This window comes from Glycine soja, chromosome 6, assembly GCF_004193775.1.
Source record: "Glycine soja cultivar W05 chromosome 6, ASM419377v2, whole genome shotgun sequence".
Taxonomy (NCBI): domain Eukaryota; kingdom Viridiplantae; phylum Streptophyta; class Magnoliopsida; order Fabales; family Fabaceae; genus Glycine; species Glycine soja.
The window spans coordinates 4880568-4906146 of NC_041007.1; the positions used below are offsets into that span (position 1 = coordinate 4880568).

At 32.3% G+C, this 25579-nt stretch overlaps 2 protein-coding genes across 2 annotated transcripts; both read left to right on the plus strand.

Moving 5' to 3' along the window:
* Positions 1-8171: 8171 nt before the first annotated feature.
* LOC114414934 (zinc finger protein 1-like) lies at positions 8172-9360 on the plus strand. Its single transcript, XM_028379388.1, has one exon. The coding sequence runs from the start codon at positions 8209-8211 to the stop codon at positions 9139-9141; it is 933 nt and encodes a 310-aa protein (XP_028235189.1). The 5' UTR covers positions 8172-8208; the 3' UTR covers positions 9142-9360.
* A 12609-nt stretch (positions 9361-21969) lies between these two features.
* LOC114414935 (deSI-like protein At4g17486) lies at positions 21970-24016 on the plus strand. Its single transcript, XM_028379389.1, has 3 exons — positions 21970-22262; positions 22469-22756; positions 23545-24016. Exons 1-3 carry the CDS (start codon positions 22124-22126, stop codon positions 23790-23792), a joined length of 675 nt encoding a protein of 224 aa, XP_028235190.1. The 5' UTR covers positions 21970-22123; the 3' UTR covers positions 23793-24016.
* Positions 24017-25579: the final 1563 nt, after the last annotated feature.

Consider the following 25579-nt stretch of genomic DNA (forward strand, 5'->3'; position numbering starts at 1 on the left):
TCATCACAAGTTCATAGTCTTGATCGACCTTTTCCGGTTGACATGTAATTGAATTTTTTAATTTCCAAGAAAATAAATAGCATTCAATTATATGTCATATTGAGATTAATTGAAATCATGGTGATCTTGATCATGTAATAATTTGTCATACCTTTAGTCTTGTGACTGTCTTGTAAGCCACTAACTTTCTGTTTGCCTTTGTCCGCAGGCAATTCAACTTTTTCAAAATCTGTTTATCAACTTGCTTCAATAAAATCCATCCACATAGTCAAAATCATACGATCATAAATAGCTCAACTACATGCATAGAACAAACAGGGCTCTTGAAGAATGACTTTTGGACGTGTGTGAATGGGGACCTGGGGACGAGAAGATGTAGAGAGAGAGAGAGAATAAATTAGGTAAAAATAAAAGAGGCGCATATTAAAAGAAAGAAAGGACGAGATCTTATTATTGGCGAAAATTGTGAACACGATCGATCGATCATAGGATTTACTATAACTCGAGTACTTGACCATGAATGAAGGCCACGCCATGTTTTGATTTGTCGTGACATTTTGTCATCATCTAAGTGTGTTTGTGTCGAGAGAGAAAGCACTTTAAGCGTCATCGATTATTTGATTTGAGTGTGTGGGAGACTAAGAAGAGAAGAGAGGAAAGCAAGTAGCTAGCTAGCATTAAAGTTGTCATCTTTCGAGTACTTTGATATGGGGATGGATCGGAACATTGATGTGTTATTCTCTCTTTTGGGAGGCTTTTGGATGTGGAATAGTTTGGATGACAGACAGAGAAATCTCCAAAAGAGATTTGGTTCCATGCATTTATTAGACAACTAACGATACTAAAATGGAATCATAGACTGGTAGAAGTTGTTTGTCCAATGAGAATGAATGATTACTTTATATTCCCAAACTCACTCATTATCCTTTCAGGTGGGTTATTAGCACTTTGATAATCAGTTGTCAAAAAATGACTTGTGATCGTGGTAAAAATGATTACTAATAGTTACATATGCAAAAGCCAGAGTTATATATAGCTAACCCAAAATAACATTATTTTGGACATTTAATCCGCTTAAATTGTTAGTTAGTTAATAACAGTAAAACTTGAAACAAATACCACTATATATCAAAATTCAAATGCATCAGAGGGACTCCACATCAACTTTCCCTTTCAATAGTCGACCATTTGTCCCTTCTGGCATGCATATGCCTCAGGATTTTTCTTCCCTTGTATCTATTTTTCCTCTTCTCCAAATTTTTTATTACCAGCGGGTCAAGATATAGTATGTTTGAAAGTAAACCAGAATAGGGAAAGTGTGAAACATTGCTTTGCAGAACAGTATATTCTATTTTTGTGAAAGGGTAAAATATTGTTTTCTACTAATTTTTACACTATCATTGTTCAAGTATGTTTTAGATAAAATAAAATAAAAAACATGGTACGTACTAATTGCATAATCAACTTCATTGAAAGACCTGAGAGCTTGAAAAGATCACATCTTTAAAGTTGAATGCAATTAATTTAATTTAAACCATTAAACATGGTTAGAATATGTATCTAAATTAACAATGACTAATGACGAGTTCTTGTTTGAATCTCACATTTATCTTATTTGCATTACAAGCCGAATTATATGACTCCTTAAACAAGAAAGAGTTCACTCGCCGCACTAGAAATTTAGCTTTGATTTTGTGATCTTGTAAAAGTGTGAAATGCCGTTTCAAATTTTAAACAAATACGCATACGCTATACATAAAGTGGTCCATGGTATCAAGCTGTGCCTTTCAAGTTTTAACCAGAAACTAGAGATGCAGACGGAGCACAAAAGGCCAAAGTGGGGGAAAAAAATTCTCCAAATCAGAGACGCAAAGGGACGGTGTAACAACAAATGGGGTCACGGTGCCCTGATTGATAGACTTTCAAGTACGAAGGGAAGTTTGTTTGGTGATGACTTTGGTCTCCATGACAATGTTTGGCTTTGTGTCCTATATGACATTATTAACTTTACTTTTCTTTTGAACCCGCGTGTGATTGAATGAATCACGTAACAATCTTCTTCTGCATGCTCCTTGTTGCACCCAAATGCCAACTCCAAACGGTACCTTAATGTTGGTCTCCAAGATCAGCTATAATCCCAAAATATGTGTCTACACGAGTGTTGGAGTACAAAGTATAAAGTTGCATATTAATAAAAAAAAATAGATGGAGTATCATATAAGTGAAAAATATCAACAAATATAATTTCCTAAGATTTTGGATTGAAATTAAGTAACAAGTTCACTTATATAATTTGTTCGATGTTTCATTGATGAAAATCTCTTCTCTTTTTCGTTTATCCTCCTAGTTTGCACAACAATACACGAGCATATGACATAGATGAGGGAGTTAAATGCAATGAAGGAAAATAAGGAAGACACGTTCTGGGTAAGTCAGCTAAAGGGGACCCACATGGAGAAAAAGTGAATAATGTTGTTAGCATTGGTTCGAAAATGATGGGACAAAGGAAAGGAATGAGGAATCGCATGACTAGCACCAAGCTGAGGGACTGCGTACGCAATTGAGCTAGTATATAAAGAATAATTGATAGTATTGTTTTTTTTATGCAAGTTGTGAGAGTTATCTCGATTCTATTCTCTCCCTCATACTTTCTTGGTCCCAGAATTTGCATCTGTGTAATTTCCTTTCAGAACTCTAGCTGGAAGTGAGTCTTAATTTCAGTCAATATACGTACTCTTCTCCGTCTCTTCATTTTTGCACATTACATTTGGTGCTTTCATCTTGCCATGGCAGAGAATACCCGGATGAAGGAGCTCACTGTCGATGTCAAGCGCAATGTTGACACTATCCAGAAGATGTACAATGATTTCCATGAGCAGATTGACAAAATGGAAGTCGCGAACGCATCTCGATTTGCACGAATGGAAGCGATGCAGACAGAGACAGACAACAAATTTACTCAAATCCACAATGCGTTTGATCTGCTTCTGAACCAAAGCCCTAAGAAATCTTCCCACGATGATAGTAACTTAAGCAAACAATCATTTCGAGTGAGGAACATTAAACTCGAATTCCCTCGTTTCGATGACAAAAATGTCTTGGAATGGATATTTCGTGCGAAACAATTTTTTGATTATTATGTACACTAGACCTGGATCAATTAACCATTGCTTCTGTGCACTTGGACAAGGAAGTAGTCCCTTGGTTCCAGATGATGCAGCGCTCTCACCCATTTCACTCTTGGGTCGAGTTCACTCGCGCCTTAGAACTGGATTTTGGACCTTCCATTTATGAGTGTCCAAGAGCTACATTATTCAAATTAAGTCAGACTGGTACTGTAGCTGATTATTATCTGCAATTTACCTCATTAGCTAACAGAGTTTATGGCTTGAATAATGATGCATTGATAGACTATTTCATTAGTGATTTAATTCCTGAGATCAGACGAGAGGTGATGATTCACTCACCTATTTCTATTGTTAAAGTTGTGTCCCTTGCTAAAGTTTATGAAGAAAAATATACATCCACCATTACACCACAAAAATTCACCTCATCCAATTATTACAACCACAGAGCACCCTTCAATTCAAATAAGCTAGAAAATAACCACAAAACCAATCCTACTCCTATACTCCAAACCCCACCAACACGACCCATCAACCCTGCTCAATGAAACCCAAACATCAAAAGAATTTCCCCAGCTGAAATGCAACTGAGAAGAGAAAAAGGTTTATGTTATTGGTGTGATGACCAATTTTCTCTAACCCATAAATGTCCCAACCGTTAAATGATGATGCTACAATTTGATGACCTTGAAGAGGATACCTAACCTGAACCAGAAAAAACCCAACTAGATATGACCTACACTGAACCTGACCTAGCCACAAATGACCACCATCTTTCTTTGAATGCAATGAAAGGGACCGATAGCATAGGTATTTTGCGATTCACAGGCCAAATTGGGCAAATCCGTGTACAAGTCTTAGTTGATGGAGGAAGTTCAAATAATTTTTTACAACCCCGAATTGCTGAATTTCTTAAACTCCCAGTGGAACCAGGTCCTTGTTTTAAAGTTTTGGTGGGAAATGGTCAATCTATGACCGCTGAGGGAGTGGTCCCTAATTTGTCCATCATATTACAAGGACATGAGTTGATAGTACCTGTATTCTTATTGCCTGTGGCAGGAGCTGACATTATTTTGGGATCTTCATGGTTGGCTACTTTAGGCCCACATGTGGCAGACTATGCAGCTTCGACACTAAAATTTTTCTACAAAGGAAAATTTGTGACATTACAAGGAGAAAAAGGCACACCACCTAAACTGGCTCAATTCAATCATTATAGAAGGATGCAAAATACTAATGCTATTGCTGATTCATTTACCGTTCAACTATTTCAGTTCCACACTAAGGATGATGTTTTGAAAGATTTACCATAACATATAGCCTCAAAGATTGCCCTGTTGCTGCACACTTACAGTTCAGTGTTCCAAACTCCAACATCATTACCACCTCTTAGAAGTTAGAATCATGTTATTCCACTTTTGGAGGGTACGCAGCCAGCCAAAGTCAAATCGTACAGATATCCTCATAGCCAGAAAGAACAAATTGAAAAGATGGTGCATGAAATGCTAGACCAAGGTATTATACAACCTAGTACTAGTCCTTTTTCTTCACCCATTGTACTGATGAAAAAGAAAGATGGTAATTGGAGGTTTTGTACTGATTATAGGGCCTTAAATGTTGTGACAATAAAGGATAGTTTTCCTATGCCAATTGTTGATGAATTACTAGATGAGTTATTCGGTGCAATTTTTTTTTCAAAACTGGACTTATGATCAGGTTACCATCAGATTTTGGTACAACCTGAAGAGCGGCACAAAACAGCTTTTAGGACACATCATGGACACTAAGAATGGTTAGTCATGCCCTTTGGATTAACCAATGCCCCAACAACTTTTCAGAATTTAATGAATCAAATTTCTCATGATGCCTTGAGAAAATATGTGCTAGTTTTCTTTGATGATATCCTTACATACAGCTTTACTTGGCCGGAACATTTGACACATTTGGAAAATGTGCTATGAGTCCTTCAACAACATGTATTGTTTGTGAAGTTGTCCAAGTGTTCATTTAGAGTATTGGAAATTGAATACTTGGGACACATAGTTTTCGGACAAGGAGTATCTATGGATAGTAGTAAGGTTCAAGCAATCTGTGAGTGGCCACCACCCACAAATGTGACACAATTAAGAGGATTTCTAGGTCTTATAGGATACTATAGGTGTTTCATCAAAGCATATGCCAAAATTGCAGCCCCTTTGACTCTATTATTCAAGAAAGATGGTTATTTATGGACTGAGGAAACTGAAACAGCATTCCTTAGACTCAAATAAGCTATGATGACAACACTTGTCCTGGGGTTACCTAATTTCCAACAGCCCTTTATCTTAGAAACGAATGCATCAGGGATTGGTATAGGTGCAGTGTTACATCAAAATGGTCACCCAATTACCTGTTTCTCCAAAAAACTTGCACCACACACTTAAAAGAAGTCTGCTTATTTTAGAGAGATGTTGGCCATGGCAGAAGCAATTTCTAAGTTCAGACACATATTTACTGGGCCATAGATTTATTATCAGAACTGATCAGAAAAGTTTGAGAAACTTAATGGATCAAAGTTTGCAAACCCCAGATCAACAAGAATGGCTACATAGATTTTTGGGATATGATTTCACAATAAAGTATAAGCCAGAAAAGACAATTTGGCAGTTGATGCCCTCTCTAGAGTAATGTCATTATCATGGTCTGAGCCTGAGCATTCCATTGTCAGAAAATTGAAAGAAGCACTACAGAGAGATCCCAAGTTACAAGTTATTATGCACCAATGTGTGGAGCAACCCTTATTGCATCCCTATTACTCAGTGAAAGGTGAATTATTATATTGGAAAAACAAAATTGGTGTTCCTAAGGATGTGGACCTGATACAATAACTCTTATAGGAATTTCATAGCTCACCAATTGGGGGACATTCCGGGTTAACAAGAACTTTGGCAAGGGTGACACAACAGTTTCATTAGCCAGATCTGAAGCATGATGTGCAACAATTTGTTCAATCTTGTGCAATTTGTCAACAGGCAAAACCGTTACATACCAAACCTACTAGACTGCTGCAACCACTGCCTATACCATCTCTTGTATGGGAGGATATAGCAATGGATTTTATCACTGGCCTACCAAATTCGTATGGCTTCAATACTATTCTAGTAGTAGTAGATCGTTTATCAAAATATGGTCATTTCATAGCACTCAAAGGGGATTACACGAGCAGGTCTGTAGTTGAGTTATTCATGACTCATGTGGTTAAATTACATGGCATGCCTAAGTCAATAGTGTCTGAAAGGGATAAGGTTTTTACTAGCAATTTCTGGAGGAACTTATTTCAATTGCAAGGTACCACATTGGCCATGTCCTTAGCCTACCATCCTCAATCCAATGGCTAATCAGAAGTAGTGAACAAGTGCTTGGAGATGTTTCTCAGGTGTTTCACTTTTCATAATCCAAAAGCTTGGTACAAGGCTTTAAATTGGGCAGAGTTCTGGTACAACAGATCATTTCACACCAGCATTGGTATGACACCATTTAAAGCATTATATGGGAGAGATCCACCTGCTTTGACTCGATACAATCCACAGGCATCAGACCCTGTTACTCTACAGGAACAATTGATCAACAGGGATAACATTTTACAACAATTGAAACAACATTTGGAAAGAGCTCAAGTATACATGAAGAACCAAGTTGACAAGAAGAGAACTGATGTGTCCTTCGCAATGGGAGATTTAGTTCTAGTGAAGCTCCAACCATATAGGCAACACTCTGTCACTTTGAGAAGAAATCAAAAGTCGGGAATGAGATATTTTGGGCCATTTCCTGTTGTGGCCAAAATAGGTAGCGTGGCTTACAAGTTACAACTACCTAATGTAGCCAAAATACATCCAGTTTTTCACATCACTCAGTTGAAGTCTTTCAAAGGAATTCCACAAGAACAGTACATGCCTTTACCTCTAACCACAACCGATACAGGTCCAATAATTTCCCCAATTGCCATTTTGCAAACTAGGTCCATCAAGAAAGGCTCAAATTTTATACCACAGGTGCTTGTGCAATAGGACAACACAACTCCAGCTGAAGCCACATGGGAGGATTTTAATGAGATGTTAGACAACTTTCTTAACTTCAACCTTGAGGACATGGTTGTCATAAATGGGGATGGTATTGCAATGAAGGAAAATAGGGAAGGCATGTTCTCGACCAAGTCAGCTAAAGGGGACCCACATGGAGAAAAAGGGAATAATGTTGTTAGCATTGGTCCAGAAATGATGGGGCAAAGGAAAGGAATGAGGAATCGCATGACTAGCACCAAGTTGAGGGACTACGTACGCAATTGAGCTAGTATATAAAGACTAATTGATAGTATTGTTTTTTATGCAAGTTGTGAGAATTATCTCGATTCTATTCTCTCTCTCATACTTTCTTGTTCTCAAAATTTGAATTTGTGTAATTTTCTTCCAGAACTCTAGCTGGTCTTAATTTTAGTTAATATACATATTCTTCTTCGTCTCTTCATTTTTGAACATCACATTAACTTATGAAGATGTTGATAAGGGAGAGGCTCAAAACCATCCACCTCATGCAGAAATAATAATCCTTCACCAATAGTTTCTTTCCCAAGCCAAGCCAAACCAAAAGCTTGTTCATATGTAGGCCAGTATGTAAAAAGTACAATCCAAATGCTTGTTCATATGTAGGTCACTATGTAAAAAGTACAATGCAAACACACAATTGCACGAGTCTCAATCCATACAGCCAGCCACATGGGTGACAGTGTCACTTGATCTTCAATAAAAGTCAAAAGTACTGTGTAAAATGTAAATCCATCCATATATCCTCCTTTACAACTACAACTATACTACTTTATTTTTTGAATAAAGTTTCTAGACTAATCCATAATAGTTAAACATCTAAGTTTTTCAATTTTTTTATAACCAGTATAATGTATTAAGTCAGTCATGATTAGAACTTAAAAAAAAAATAGGGGAACTAAAAATAGAATTAACCACTAAATATAAGTGTATGGTGACTTCATAAGAAATTAGTTCTTTGTACTAAACCTATGATAGTAAGTAATAAATAATAAGAATAAAGCATGTGTCTCCTCCAGTATACTACTTTTTCTTTCCATTTAAAGGTAGGTTTCATGAATCTACCGATTACAAGGGCACGAGGAGAGTACTCTGCAATGGAAACACTGAGCCACGAGTCTCCCTTCTATGATAATAACCTCTCCGCTGAAAAGACTCCTCCAAGTCCAAGCACACCATTGCAGAATCCACAAGAGAAGAAACAACTATCTGTTAAGGAACAAGAAGAGGCAAAAACAGATACTTTATTGGATCTAAATGCCTTTGGTGATGATTCTGCTGTTGGGTGCAGTCCAGTGCTGAATCTGATCACGTGTTTGGACACAGATTTGCCAAGCACTTCCTCAGAAAACCAACATGGCTCAGAGCCACGAGTGTTCTCTTGCAACTACTGTCAGAGAAAGTTCTACAGTTCACAAGCTCTTGGGGGACACCAAAACGCCCACAGGAGAGAGAGGTCAATTACAAAGAGAGGTCATCATAGATCAGGATCACGTGGCATGATGGCCTCAGCAACAACAGCTTTCGGAATTCCCTTCCTCCATAATCACCTTCACCACTATGCCACTATGGCTTCTCTCCCTCTCCATGGTGGTTGTAGTAATAATAAACCACTTGGAATTAAGGCTCACTCCATCATTCACAAGCCTTCTTCAAATTCTTCTCATATTTCATTCAATGGGTTTGGAACCACTTTTGGACATCATGGATGGTCAAGACCCCTTATTGATCAACAACCTAGAATAGGGAAGCTAACGATGGAAAGTTGTCACAAAACATCACGAGGTAATGTTGGAAAATTCGATGCGGTGAAAACGACCATGATTAATTCAGCGACCATTGAAGAAATCAGTGGATATAATATGATTAGTGGAGTTACTCGTTTTAAGACTAATCAAGAGGAAATGAAACACCTTGATTTGTCCCTAAAGCTGTAAGCATCATGGGATTGTGTTGAAGTTTAGTACTTAGTATAGTTAACATTTTACTAAATTTATTGCTTCACAGCTTGTAATAATAATGTGTTGTGTAAATTTGTTTATGAGAGGACCAAAGTTCTTCAATTATCTGTTCATGAATTCTGAATTATTCAATTCCTGTATTGGTCAGTAGTTTGTTAAGTCCTTTTTTCTTTGTGGGAGATTTATTTTTTGTTTTCTAATCTGTACATAGGTGAATTTAAAGAGAGGTTTAGCTTCCATAACTAGTTTCGTTTCAAATCTGGACTAGAATCTGCCGCAATTGGTTTCAACTTAAAAATCAAATTAACTCTGCTAAAAGAACCTGCGAATTGAAATCAAATGTTTAAACTAATGCGACCATAAATTCAATTCCAACCTCGTTAACGGTTGGTTACCCATTAAAATGTCTTCTACATGCCAAATAACAGATATCTGGTTAGATCAAGGCTTAGCTTTTTTTAATGTGAGCCAACTATAATTTTTTATTTATCTGAAGGAATCAAAAAAAGATACTAGAATTTACACCAACTTAGTCCTATTCAAACTACTGACCTCGAGCCTTGTTATAAATTGAGATTTGTACCATTATAAAAGGCAGCCATTTATTTTTCTTAGAAACGTGTGCCTCGGTTGGCCACTTTATAAACAGACTCTCTCTAAATTGTTTCCATCGTTCGGATGTAAAACAACAACCGACGGCACATTCATAATTCTTGTATTCATAAAACAATTAATGGTTAGGTAGTGCTACTTGTTGGGTTAAAGCGTGAGGTAAAATTGCATACCAAATATGTAAATCTGTTTGTGACTATAAGTGAGGAAAAAATTTGTAATCTGAACTTTAAGATTTTGGATTAAAATATAATGTCAAATTTTTTTAAGTGTGTGACTAGTGATATGACTTGTGATGTACCGAATAGAGTAATACATTAAGAAATTATTACCAAAAATATTAAATTAACAAGCATTTTTTTAAATAAATGAGTTTTTTTTTTGCTGGAAGTCATATTACTAACCTTTGAGACTTAGAGATCAAATCTTATCTCTTCTAACAATTTTTTTTTCATACGCATGATTAGAAATCAGGATATTATTTTGAACTTAGATAACATTACAAACGTGTATAATCTGATTAAGTGATTATGATTTATGAACATTGACCGGTTGTTTGTCCACACATGGAACATGAAATTAGACTTGTTATATTAACTAGGTTTTAGTATAGGAAGGCATTTGTCCTATTTGCTGGTGCATCTACAAGGTCACAATCATCAAGTGGTCTGAAATCTTGCAAAGATTCGCATGTATTCATATTTAATTCATAGTCTAATAATAAGTCAACGTAGTAACAGTGCAACCCATTGCATAACCTCTTCAAGTACTTCTTTTCTTTGTTAACTTAAACGAGTTGTTAAGGTTTCACCAAAACAAAAACGAGTTGTTAAGGAAAAACAAAACAAAAATAGTACAATATTTAATATATTAAAAACTTATTATTTTTATTTGTAGTGCTCATCATAGAAGTCTATTGTCCTATTCCGATCACAAATGCAACTGCAAGCAAATCAAAGTTAAAATCGTAGTCAATCAACAGTATTATAAAAATTTCTTAACCGTCCCTACGTGTGAGTTGGACAGTATTTTAGTGTTTTTTTCTTTTCCATTTCACTTTTTTTTCTTCTCTATCTCTCTTTCATTTTCTTAAAAACATATATCATGCAATGCACTGGTACATTCCTAAAATTGTTCAAAAGAAAAACTTATTATCCTAGTGTTCCGCTATTTTATTTTATTTTTATCATGGACCCCGCCAGATCTACAACAATGTTTTTTGGCTTGATTTATCAGTTGCTCTAAGGACATGAAAATCTATCATTTTGATCTTTTACCCTTTTACAAGCAAACATATATCTGCCAACAATAGATAAGGTGATACCATGATAAGATAGGTTAAGCATCGTAATATTTTCTTTTTCGCTAAAATGATTTTCAAAGTGAATGGAGGTTTCCAGACTTCACTATTTTAAAAGCACGACAAATTCAATTTAGCAAAAATAAAATAAAATAATACAGCAAATGTATAAAACGTGAAGAACAAAAAGATAGTCTAATGAGCAAATTAAGAAGTTTATTTGTTTAAACTTAGAAAGAAATTTGATTATTTGCCTCTTCGCACTTGGCTCTTCAGAGAAAGAAAGAAAGAAAATAAATGATCAATTATAGGGATTAAATATACTTTTTCAAAGTTTGAAGACCAAAATGGATTATATAAAGATACAAAGATTAAAACCAAATTTTGTTGAAAGTACATGAAAAAAAAAAACAAATTTTACCCTATTTTGGAGAAGATAAAGATTGCGAAGTTATCAATTAAGCACGTGTAAATAATAGTATGTGTTGTGCTTGCAACTTGAGTAATGTTGCATCAGAATTTCACATATACATTAACATGTGACTTCTTTTTTTGAAAGTTGAAGTTTTTCTTATAGGTAAAATGATTTAATTATTCAACAAACTAATGGACATCTTCTATTGAACTGGAATCTAAAGCAAATTTGGCCAAAAGATAAGCTAAATGATTGGTCTCTCTTCTAACGTGAACACACTCAGAGAAGGATAAACTAATATCTTTGTTGTTTGAAAAATCACCGTCCTAAGGATTGTGTCGCTATAAAGAAGAGGTGTCCTAAAAGTTGAAATTGTTTAGTGAAACTAATTATTCTAAAAACAAGCTTTTAAATAAAAACACACAAGATTTTATTTTAGGTAAAATTAATATTTGCATATTTTAAATTAAGGCTTAGTCTTATATTTGTAGCAAGGTTACTTCCTGTAAATATATATATATATATATTTGTAGTCTATATAAAAAAGAAATAAGATGGACTTTAATTTACAAACAAATATAATATCATGTGTCATTTTAAACTATAATTATTTTACTATTTTTATACAGCTAGGATACAATTAAGGACTTTCTAATTTTGAATTTCAAATATTATCTATTATTTTGCTTCTCTAAATTATTTTTACTAATATTTTTTAAACAAATCTAAGTTAATTTTAGTCAACATTATCAAATTATCTCATATATTAATGAATATTTAAATAAATGAAAAAATATTTAAAATTACATAGAGCAGTCAAAGATGATTACGATTGACGGGTTAACCCAATGACCCAACAAATTGGCCTAGGCTGGATTTTTTACCTTGCAGGCCGAAAGAAACTCGGCCTAGCCCAATGGATCACTCAACTAAGACAAACTAGCAAAATGCAGACTTGAAAATTATTGAACCTATTTGCTTATTAGGCCTACCTTTTTATATTTTTTGAATATATAAAATTAATGTAAAAAAAATGGATCAATTTGACCTAACCAAACGGCTATTGTATCTTGCACTTCCATTATTGCATCCTTCATCTCACATTGTATTTTAAAATGTTCATTCTGAAATGTAAATTTATATTTTAAAATGAACTTTTCAAGATAGAATGAGAAATAGATAATGCAATAATGTAAATGCAGAAGTTAAATTTCTAGCCAAACATGTTTTCTCGCTTAGGCTCATCAGGCCAGGTGTCCCATTTAGAGCCCTGCCAGGAAATGAAGAAAGCACCAAATAATGATAATTCAAATCAATCAGAGATGGATATGTGCAATTTGAAGTTAGCGGAAAAGTACTTCTAAGCACAAACAATCATACATTCAAATAAAAATTACCAAAACTATATGGAATCTTACTACCAATATATTTTGCATTTCTCCATCTCTAAATTATCTTCGCCAATTGATTATTTTCTAATTAAAATTTAATTTCTAAACATATATATGAAAAATCTTTATTTGAAAATATGAAATGATCTTTATACCAAAGAGATACTAGACAGCCCAAGTCCATTTCTAACTGCATAGTCTGTCAATGTTATTGAATGAAGAGATGAAAAGGGTGTTGTTAAGTGACAAGGATACTTCGCTGGACGCAAGCAAGTGAGAAATTGGGGAGTGAAAAAATTCAATTGAATTGATTTTAAATTATTTTAATCAGTTCAATTTTTATATTTAAATAGTTAAACTGATTTGAAAACCAATTAATTTTTAACCAATTTTAAACTGATTTTAAGAATCAAATTGGATTTAAACTGATTTTAAGAATCAAATTGATTTTTAAACTATTTTCTTAAAATAATAAAATATTGAAGTGAAAATCAATCGAACTAGTTTTGTAAAAAATAATTTGGTTTAATCGAATTGATTTTATAAAATAGTACATTCATTTTTTTTAAATCAGTTAAAAAAACAATATGATTTAAGTTTAATTACAATCCAGTTTAATCCAAACCAATTTTTTTCACACGAGACAGGTACCAAAGCTGCATATAATCACAAACAATACATGTGAGTTTGCTTGTGTCTAGGGGGTAAAGTTTTGAGTTCTTCATATGTATGACCAAAACTACAAGATCGTGACCTTTTTTGGAGTACATTGGAGATGGGGGGGCCCAAAGAAGGAACAAATACACAGCAAGCTAGGGAGAACACTAGGGGAATTCCAACCCATGCAAAATCTGTAGCCAAATAGTTCGAGATATTTAGGACTGATCCATTCCTTAAGCTCGACAAATGCTTATACATGGTTTTGGTGTGGTGAGCCGAATTAGGCCAAACCTTATTAATGCAAAAACTGTTCAGTAACATGGGACTAGGGCAATGCTATTTAGTGTGAAAATCACGTCGCACGAATGTATACGAAAGTCAATATTCAAATCTAGTTGGTTTAATTTAAATTATAAATATAAAATTAAAAGTTTTGAAAGAAATCGTCCTAAATTTTTTCGTAGAACTACGAATTCGTAAAGTATTTCCCTATGGGACTATACTCATTCTATATAAAGAGGAATGCTATTTGGTACAAGAATTGTTTTTTTTTTTAATTATTATTTTAACATAGAATATCTATCGATTTTGTTAATGAATAATTTTTATTCAAAAATTTAGCTAATCATTTTTAGTGAAATTTCCTTCTCTCAAATATATTTTTTCATTCACAACTTGAATTTATTTTCTTGAAAGTAAATATGCTAGTTGATGTTATTTTATTTTTATTGGTTAAAACATAAATAAAAGGGTAGAAGAATTTGACACAAACATGTCAGAGTCATCCATTTTCTAACCAACCAAGATTTTAGTGGTAGGAGATTGAGATAGTTCAAACCTTATTGATGCCATTGTACACCAAAATTAAAATCCTCCATTTTCTGTCTTGTATTTCTTTAAAACCATTTCCTATACTATTTAGCAATTTTATTTTATAAATTGCTAAGCCTTATGGTAACTAGTAATTAATAGAGGACTAAAGAACTCTTCAGAGCACAATTGACAAAGGTTATATATATATATATAAGCATCCTTTTCCACCCATCACGACTTCCCAGTTTACAAAGTTATTTCAGTAAAAGCTTATAACTTCTTTTCTCCAAGGAAAAAAAGAAAAAAGCTAAAATATGACAGAAAAAGAAAGAAAGCATCGATTCCTTTGGTACTAAATGATGAATAAAGTTAAGAGAAGCTTCGTGGGAAGAGGGGCTTTTTTCTGTTTTCTAATTTCTGAATCACCCGAATTGTCCGTAACTCATAAGTAATATCATGTCTTTCCATTTTCACTACTCACCCAAAAGAAAAAGATAAAAAAAGAAAACAAACACTAACCAGTAATTATGAATTTCCCCAGAAATTTACCAAATGAACGTCAAAAGAAAAAAAAAAGTCGGGATAGGTAAAAAATCTTTCCATTTACGAATGCAATTAATGGATTCCCTAGAAATGCACTTTAACTGTACTTTAAAATTTTCATAATACATTTTGAATAAAAATTATCTAATGGTAAAAAAACTCGTATTTTGAAATTTTAATAATAAAAATATAGAAAACTAGCAACTGGATGTACATTGTGCTTGTTTCACTAGCCGAACTGGAGTATCTCGTAGCCCACCAATTCCAAATTACAAGTTTGGGTAATTAATGGACTTTGTAGCCCAATCCGGCCACTGATGATTCTTGATCCGTTTTCTATTTCAAGTAAGAAACAAAAATTTGTCTTTAAGTATTCCTTTTTTATTTCAGACTGACCAAAAAAAAGTATATCGTCTCTTTTTCGGCAAGAGGAAAACTTCTTATCTATTTTTAATTACAAAATTACAATGCTATTATTCTACTACTTATACAACAATTCTCGCTAGGTAAACTTAAGCAATACATAACAACTTGTGACCAATACCTTTTTTTTAGATCTTGTGACTAATGCTTGATACTTGATGACAACTACTCTAATCAAGTAATCTAAACTAGTTTATTCCATTGATGTGCCCTAACTCATACCAACTTTATGGTGGATTCTAAATAACATTCTTTGTTTATTAGAATCAACGTTATCGCTTTTTATTTTGGGTTACATTTAATTATGTTCTTCCATTACCTTTTTTTTTTTGTACTGGTTTTCCCCTACCTTATTCTTACTCAATTACCAATAAAATAGTTAAAAGTGTTTCCATTATTGTTGATCAAGATCATATAGGCTTGCATCTCTCAGCTGCTATCATTAATCACATTTGATGCTTCAAAGACGGAACATGGGAACTTGAAATCTCTCCTTTGAGTATGCCTATAGGGAGGGAAAACAGTGTGTGTGGACTATTTGGTTAACATGATTTCGTCATCAATTGAGGTTCCTTTTATTTGGGAGTCTTTGTATAACACCCTCTACCCCTCACATATATATTAATAAAGGAATAAAAATTCAAATATTAATTAAAAGTATTTTTAAAACATTTTTAAATACAAGCTTTTCAAATTGGTAAAAGGCTCACATTCACTTTCTTCTACATCATATTCGAACTTGTCCAAATAAATAATAAAGTCATCTCGACTCAAAGAAGTCATATAAGTCTCATACAATTAATATAGAACCTATATTCTAATGTCACATCCTATCAGAGCGTGGTGTTCCCGTGTCCTCTAGCATGAGGTTCTTCATAGTCATCCACCTATTCATCTGCTCCCCCGAACACAAGTTCAAGATCATCACAGGATCCAAACACAACAACACACAGGGAGTGAGTTATCACATTCCTACCTAATAGAGAAACAAGACAATTAAATATACATATTATATAAATGAGATACCACTTACTTAAACATAGCTCACGTAACTTCACCACTTCGTCATTCAAAATTCACTTTTCAATTATCAATCACATTACACAAGAATCTCACACTTCGATCAAGATATAATAACACATCAATTAGCAAGCATATGCAATAGTTATGCTAAGACTCAATTCTATATGCAATGTGGTACCATGTCAGTGAAAAACCACCCTGGGGCGCTTAGGAGTACATAACAAGACACACCACACAATGGGTTTGTCAGGTCACTCTCACTAAGTAAGATCATAGGGAGACCAGTCAGGGTCACGATGTTTTGCGAGAATGCTCCAACCATATGAGATCAGCATAGGCTTAAAGGAGCACTCAAACCCGGTGACCCCCAAGGCCTACACTCCGAAGAGTCCGTAGGGGCTCTCCCTCCTGATTCAGGTCCAACCCCTAAAATATTTTTTTTTTTACATGCAGACACTGCTCATGAATTATACAATACCCACGACCTTACACTCGCGTTTTAAACACGTTCAACACAATTGCGCTACGATTTAACACTGGTTCCTAAATAGGAAACCTACATTTTCTCTTTAACACTGCGCATCAACGCTTTTCTCAAGATAACGCTGGTCGGGTATTGTACAATTCATAGCTTACAACACAAGTAATTTCACATCAAGTGTTAACTACACACTTATCCACAACTAGAACTCATTCACAATTTCACATCTCATAGTGTCACAATCCACCATCACATGTTTACACGTATCTCACAAATTAACACATGTTCAACTTTACACTTATACTCAATCTCAATAACAATATTATAATCTCAAAGCAACATGTTATTCTACAATTTATCACATACTCACAATTTGAATTATCATTTCATATCCTCAATATAACAATTTATATAAAAGACTATCACAACATGAGGACTAAAACCCCTCAAATAATATTACACAATTATATCCAAATCATAGGTCCAAATATACAAATATCAAGAGCACAATTTATCAAGCAATTTTCATCAGGACATCAATATTTTATTTATAATTATAAAGGAAAAATTGCAATTTAACAAACATCCCAAAATAAAATCCCAATTTAATCCTCTAAGGATCCCTACACATGTTCTCACTAATCCCCAACTGTGAATAACTCATCTCTTACCTCTAAGCGGGCTCACGTGTCTTCAGCCAACGATAGCAACATCTCTAGCGGTTCCCGAAAATTCTTTCAATTATTCATCCGACTGCTCCGATAGAATTCCCAAACGTCAGAGAGACGGAGAAGAGATTGAAACCTCCACTTGTACTGTCTTCATACGATTCCTTTTTCTCCCTCCACTAATATTATCTCGCAAATCCCAACGGTGGAAGCGTGCGGAATTGAATTTCGAACAACATATCCAAATTTCACAATAATCCAACGGTTAACGAAACCGGGATCGTAGTTTTACCAAGACAGCTCTGGGTTTCTGCGGGAAAGAAAAAGGCTACAATGCGAAGGGTTTTTCTCTCAGTTCAGACACGATATCAAAATTCACGGTGAGAATGCTCGGAATTGTGTTGCGAACATGATACTCAAATTTCACGACGATCCAACGGTGAACGGGTTTGAGATCGTCATTTTTCTGAGACTGGTTTGGTGGGCTGCGGGAAAAAGAAAGGGTTTTGAGAGGAGAAGGGGAAAAACGAAAATGAGGCCAAAAGGAGGCAGCTGACTTAACATAACTATTTATACCTAGGGTATTCTCAGCCTATTATTTGCTCTATATTTATTTATTTATTTATTTATTACTAAAAAGCTTTTTAAATTTATTTACGAAAAATTGGGATGTTACACTTTGTCCATCTTATCTTTAGTTATTTAGTTCTTGCAGATATCCTGAGGGCTTTTTTTCTTAGGGTGTAGTTTTATTTTTTCTTTTTCTACTGATAAAAAAATATATATTTTTAGAGGAATATTTTAAAAATTCGTTAGTAATTTTTTTTTTTATCGCATATCATTAAACTACTGATACATTTTTTTTTCTCATGCAGAATGGGATTCTTTAGCTGGAAATAAAAAAAATCACTTTGAGGAATAAAGAACATTTTTTTAGGGGAGAAATAAAGAACATAAGAATGTGTTTTAGATCTTTCAATAAAGAACTTCGTGATATAACTAAGAATCAAACCTCGGGTAATAAAGCTTTAACAAACACGTGATATATTTTTTAAGCTACTCTTGAAACTGTATATCAGTTTAATTCAACCATTATATTGTAAGGTGTCACAGACCCCATTTTAAAGAGGAAATAATTAAATTAAAAAAACTGAAATCACGAAATGTTGATAAATTCGAGTGATCGAATGTTTTTTATACGAATGGTAAAACTCAAACATAAATGTATTTTGTATAAATTGCGTATACTAAGTTGATAAAAATATTATACAGTAAACTTATGTACTTTTATAACAAACATTTTAATAGTCAAGCCGGCCTAAAATAATTATAGTTGATTGGTAATATAGTAAATTTAATTAAAAAGTACTTTTAACACAATAACTCAAACATATATTATATAATAAATTTATTAGATTTAAAAAATTATTTTAATAGTAAAAAGAAATACTAAATAAAAAAATAATAAAATTATAGTAAAAAATATTAATATTATTAGATATTATATTTTATGGATAAATAGTCAAATTCGTGACAAAAAATATGATGTAATAATAAATAAATTTCTGAAAAATAAAAAATATAAATTTAATTATAAATATGAAAAAATGTGATAAATTAATTATTTGAGACATTTTTATTATTAAATTATAATATTTATAGACCAATTTAATAATAAATAATATATTTTTAGTATTGATTTGATATTAAATTATAAAATTTAAAAAATAATTTATTATTAAATTATTTATGAAACTAATTTATTACATATTTTAAAAATAAATTTATTCATAAATTAGACTTCAATTTTTTTTATTTTTTAGAAATTAATTTGTCAACACTCACTTTCAGAAATAATTTTCATTATTTATCCTATTTTTAATTTCAATTCATTATCAATTTACTATGAGTGGGCTCCCGAATCCAGACATGTCCTACACATGATAATTCCACCACTACCAATGTCTCTTGCTCCATTATCACAAGTCATTATAGTCTGCCACAATCATTAACTTAGCAACTATGGCAGTAGCACATGCACTGGTCGTAGTTATCCTTCACCTATTTAATTTATACCTGCACTAGTATTCAATATGAAGGTACTTACAGAATTTAATAGATATTTGCAGATACTTAGGATATTCATAAATATCTGTGTTAACGTTGAAAAGTTATAAAAATTTAAAAAATAAATAAATTAGACTCTAAATAAAAGTTAAAAAATTTTAAAAATAAATAAAATACATTTAATCTAATATTAAATTGAGTTTTGTTTTAAAACATTATTAGCATACTTTTTATCCTATTAATTAATTAAAATCGATTTAAATATATCTATGAATTGTAAATATATGTTAGGATGGTATGAATTAATTATTATAAGCGTATTTAAAATGGTGGATTGCTAACATTTTTCTTAAATTGATAATGTTTTTTTTTGTTATCATATTAAAGGTGCAAAAAATAACAAGAAGTTGATATGAGTGAAATAAAATTCAACCTCTTTAAATAAGATTTTGAGTTTCAATTTTATAGATAAAAAATGATTAAAATAAAAATTCTATTAACATTATGTTTGAAAGTGACGACAGAAATGAGAGAGAACAAATTTAACAAAATTGAGTTGCGTAGGTTTGGTATATGAAAGTTGTGTCCTATGAGAGAGTTAACTTTGAAACTCAAGGGGCCAACAGAGAAATTTTCTGTCCTCACAAAAATTATTTTGAATAATAGAAATCAATTATTTCACCTAAGTAGTCAATTTTTTTACCAACTTAACTAATTATTTGTGTATCATGATTGATTTTTTATGCTCATCAGAACCGACTTAATTGATTATTTGTGCATCATAATTGATTTTTGTGTGTTTATTTAATTTTCTTCTTCATATTTCATTCTTACCAATTATTTTTATAATATTATTTCTACTCTATTTTTCATTCATTTTTCTTAAAACAAACAAACAACATATAACTTTATTCATATATACTTAATTTCTAATCTTTTAAATTATTTCATTTATTTTTGTCATCTAAATCAAGCAAAACATAAAGATAATTAATCACGTTTTTCAATAAAAATATTTTTTATCAATAACATAATTAATAAAAAATATTAAAAATGAAAAATTTATTGATTTTGTAAATAAATAATTTCCACTTATAATCTAATTTTTTTTATTTCTCTTTATCATGTTTCAGAGGGTAGTAGTTAAGAAATTTAAAATAAAAATATTTTTATTGAAAGGTAAAACATTACACTCTTTATAATCTTGTATACACATTTTTTTTATAATTTTCACACTAAGTAATTTTTTTAAATTTTTTTTAACAAATCAGCGTGATAAGAACACTAATTAGCTTTAATAGCAAAAACATTTTCCTTTTTAAATACACTTTTATATTAATCAGTACTGATAAAGTTTTATTTTAAAAAAATAGAATAAATTATATTTAACATTGAAATATGCAATTTGGTCCTTCCGAGGTACACGAAAGGAGTAAAGAAAAGTTGTTAAAGTTACAATACCTCATAGGGATTATAAAAAAGAGAATAAAGAAGATATTGAGGAATTCATAGGGAACAGAGATGACTTGGATAATGATTTTTAACTGTCTCCAAAACCAGTTGTAGAACAACAAGGGAACAGCCTTACAAATTTTGCTCATGTTTCTATTCTGACTTCCATAACCATGCGCTTTGACCGCCTCGTTCAGATTTCAGGGAGCCAACAGAGTAGCGTTAAGACTGTTCAAAATATTTACATTAGAGAAAACAAAAAAGAATGATTTTTTAATCATTCAGAAAATCAAAAGATACGTTTTTTTTTTTAATTCAAACAAGTAAAATTTAAATTTATAATATACTACTATTAGTTTTTCTATTTTATCGTTAGTTCATAAACAATTTTTTCATTTACCATTTCCTTATTCATTCTAATAAAAATATTCTTTTTAAACTTTTTTTTTTATTTTATATAGAAAAAGTATACATGAATATCTAATATGTTAATGAATACAGAGTAAGAGACAGATAGAGCTGAAAAAAATATAAGCTTTATAAGTAATATAATTTGATATGAAAAGAAATGAAAATTATTTTTGGGTGTATAAAAAACTTGGTTGTGCATTAATCATTAGATTTAATCCATTAATTATTTTTAGACAAAAAAATCCTAATTAAATAAAAGAGAGATTATATTAACATGTATTTAAAAGATAAAAAAATTAATAATAAACTGATAATTGTATTTTTAAAATATATAAATTTATTACTATTAAATTAAATTAATTACTTTTGTTAATATTAATAAAGTAAATAATTAGGATTTATAAATAAGAACTGAGCTAAGGTGGTAGCAGTAGTATTTAGACATATTTATACGTTAAAAAAATAAAAAAGAGAGAATGATAATTAGAATGAGAATAATTATAATAAATAAAAAAGTGAAAGGTGGGTGAAACAAAAGAACTTTCGGCCGCCGATAGATGCCAAGGCTGCACCCACAGCCATAGAGATTCTTCTTCTTTTCTTCCAAACTAAAAAGGACCACTCTTTTTTCTTTCTACTTGCAACTTGCAACTTGCACCTTCTCCTTCTCAATCTTGTAATTCTATTTCCTCCACCATAATGCTGCGCAAGCTTGTGTCAGGGCCACGCAAGAACAAGCCTGGCACAGTTCCCGTTCACCTCAACGTCTATGATCTCACCCCAATCAACGGCTATGCCTATTGGCTTGGCCTTGGAGTCTACCATTCTGGGGTTCAAGGTACTAACCAACCAACCCCAACACTTCTTTTTTATCCGCAAATATTAGTTTTTAGTTTTTGTTAACGGAAGATTCCAATCCACATCTTTCTTTCTTTTCCTTCTCCCTTAACCATTTGGACCTATCTTATATCTCCAAATCTTCTCACTTTATTTAACCCAATTTCCTTTTCCTGTTGATAATTTATTTATTTATTTTTTCTGTAGTTCATGGATTGGAATATGGTTTTGGTGCGCACGAGCACGACACAACGGGGATTTTCGAAGTCCAACCCAAACACTGCCCTGGGTTCACTTTCAGAAAGTCAATTTTCATCGGAACAACAGATCTGGGTCCGAAGGATGTTCGAGCATTCATGGAGAAGCTGGCTCAGGATTACTCCGGCAACACCTATCATCTCATTTCCAAGAATTGCAACCATTTCTGTAACGATGTTTGTCTCAAATTGACCGGAAAGTCAATCCCTCGTTGGGTCAACCGGCTTGCTCGACTTGGTAAGGGAATAGATGGATCATAGTATTCTCGTCGTTAATTAACTTTTTTTTGTCTTTTATAGTTTGTTTTCGTTGGTTTTTCGCCTGTCACCACTGGAAACTCCAATGGTTATCAATTTTGTGGCTATCATTTTGTTGAATGCTGTGTTTGGAATTATCTGTTTCTTCTGATACCTGTTGCTTGCTAGGTTCTAAATTAATTAGGCTTCACATTTTTTTTTTTTAATTTTCAACTTTGTTAGATTTAATAAAGCTTGTAATTATATTTTCTTAAGGACAAAAAGACAAAACTTAGACGCCGTTCTATACGTGCTTATGATGTTTTTCATTTAGAATTGAAGTTTCACTTCGAAAACTTGTTTAATTAGACTTTACATGTTTTTCTTTTTTCTTTTTTCTTTTTTGACTTTGTTGATATAATAATAAAAGCTTGTAATGATATTTTTTTAAGGACAAAACTTCTTATGCAGTTCTATATGTGCTTTTAGCGTTGTTTTCTAATTATAAATGGAGTTTCACCTTGGTGGTTTGTGTAATAGAGGTTTTCATCTACTGATATACCCTTTGCACAAAGTGACAAGAGGAATGCTCTTGAAGCATCTACTGATATATTTAAATTTTGATTAGGCAACAATTTTCTTTCCACATTTAATATGTACCTGTTATGTAAACTGATGTTCCTAACTTCCTATGGTGCACCTTGCAAACAAGATTTTTGGGCCCTCCCAGTCCAAATTAACTATTAAATATTCCTCCTAACTCTTTAAGTTGTGTCCCTTTACATGAAGGTCTTCTGTGCAACTGTGTTCTCCCACCTGGCCTAAATGACACAAAGGTTTCACAAGCTGCATCAGACAGGGTTCAAGAAGGTGAAAAGAGGAAAATAAGAAGCCAGTCCTGCAGGTACGAGGGTTCCTCCAATCCTTCATCGTCGCAACGTTCAGCAATTAAAAGTAGTAGTAGCCAAAGGCATTGCCATCCTCCATCTTCATCTTTGATTAATGCTGCTTCAGCTTCAACCTTAACAGTGAAGTAAAAAGCTTTGACAGAAACTCAGGTTCTGAAATATAGGGGTTTAGAATTATGTAAGCAACCCAAGATAAGCAAAAGGAAGAAAAATGGTTGCTTTGTTTTGTCTCTGTTCGTTGTAAAATGCTTTCTTTAGTAAATGGGAAGTTCCTTTGTTTCTACATTTTTTGGACTATGTATTCTTGAATCTTGATTAATGTTACAATAGTCGATGTAGCATTTAGCCGTGTATTTGAAAATTTAATGGGGTGTTTGGGAGAAAGGAGACAAAAAAATATTAGAGATAAATTTTGTATTTTATTTTGTTAGACTCATACCTTTTATATTTTCCTTTAATTTTTTAAAAAAATTATTTTTATCCTTTATACCAAACATACCCTAAAGTCCAAAAATGAGTGATACTGAGTTGAGGGCTGTTAGAACTCATATTCCTGAGTTTGTTTAGGGCTCCCAATTCAATCCTACATGGCAAATCTATGGTAAAATATATTTTTAATTCACATATTTTCATTCAATCTTATTTTTAGTTCTCAAATTTTAATATCGTATAACATAGTCCCTGAATTTTATAAGGACACGAATAAACTTCTCAGATCAAAATATTTCGCAAAAAATGATGTGCCGATGTATGGATACGCTAGGATCGTGTTTAGAAACACAGTCCATATGGTCACCTCACATATGGGCTTGAGAATTTGGGCTTTGTGTATTCATGGGCTTGTGATGTTTTAATTTTAGGATCCGACAGGAGGTTTCTTTTTGCACTTTATATTTTCTAAATACACTACCGACCTTTTTTTTCTGTTTTAAAAATTAGTTTTCATAAATCCTTTGTATTCAGAATGTATAAAAAAGGAAATGTGTATTGAGACAAAAAAAAAAAAAAAAGGTACAAAAGGAATCACTGTTATGATATTAGGCCAAAAGAAAAACAATTTAAATTGTATAGATAGCCTAGTAGAGTGGCGAGCGGGATGTGATCCTCATGAAGCATGTTGGGATCCGTGCTATCCTAAATTCCTAATAACCCCAACATTGACTTTTTAAACAAAATTTTAATTCATTTATTTAGGAAGGGCGTGTATGGTACGTTTTTGAATGCACAGGGTCCAGTTTCTTACCCTGTGGCCGAAAAACATTTTCATCACTTGTACATTAAGCGTCTGCAAGGGTTTTTGTTGAGGTTTACCCTGTGGCTAAAAAAATTCACTTTAAAATTAAGAAAGCTTCATCAAACCGGTAAGAATTACACTCATATCTCACAATAATATAAGTTTAGATCTTCTTATGGATGTGACTTATGAGAATCTTCTTAGTAAGTAACCTGTAAGTATATTTATAACCACTAAATAAATTCTTACAATCTAACTCATTTTTCATCATAAAAAAAGTTCACTTTATTTTATAACTATGTTGAGAGAGTCTCACTTGAGTTATATATTACACTTTTTCCTCCTAAAATTTTGAAATAATACCAATTTTGAAATAATACCAACACACTTTTATATATATAGATGATATATTGTATAAGAGAAAAATAATTTATATGAAAGCGAGATAATTAAATTTAAATCGTATAATTAAAAAAATTTAATATTATATTATCACTTAAAAAATCATATAATTTTTTTATATCAAATCTTAATTATCCATATATAATTATAAAATCTATATTTAATTTTTTCACTTTCATACACAAATAAATATGAATTCTTTACCGGTACGATCTCATCTATTACTCCTTAAATTAACATCTATTACTATCTTCTACTCAAACAACGTAATATTGAAACT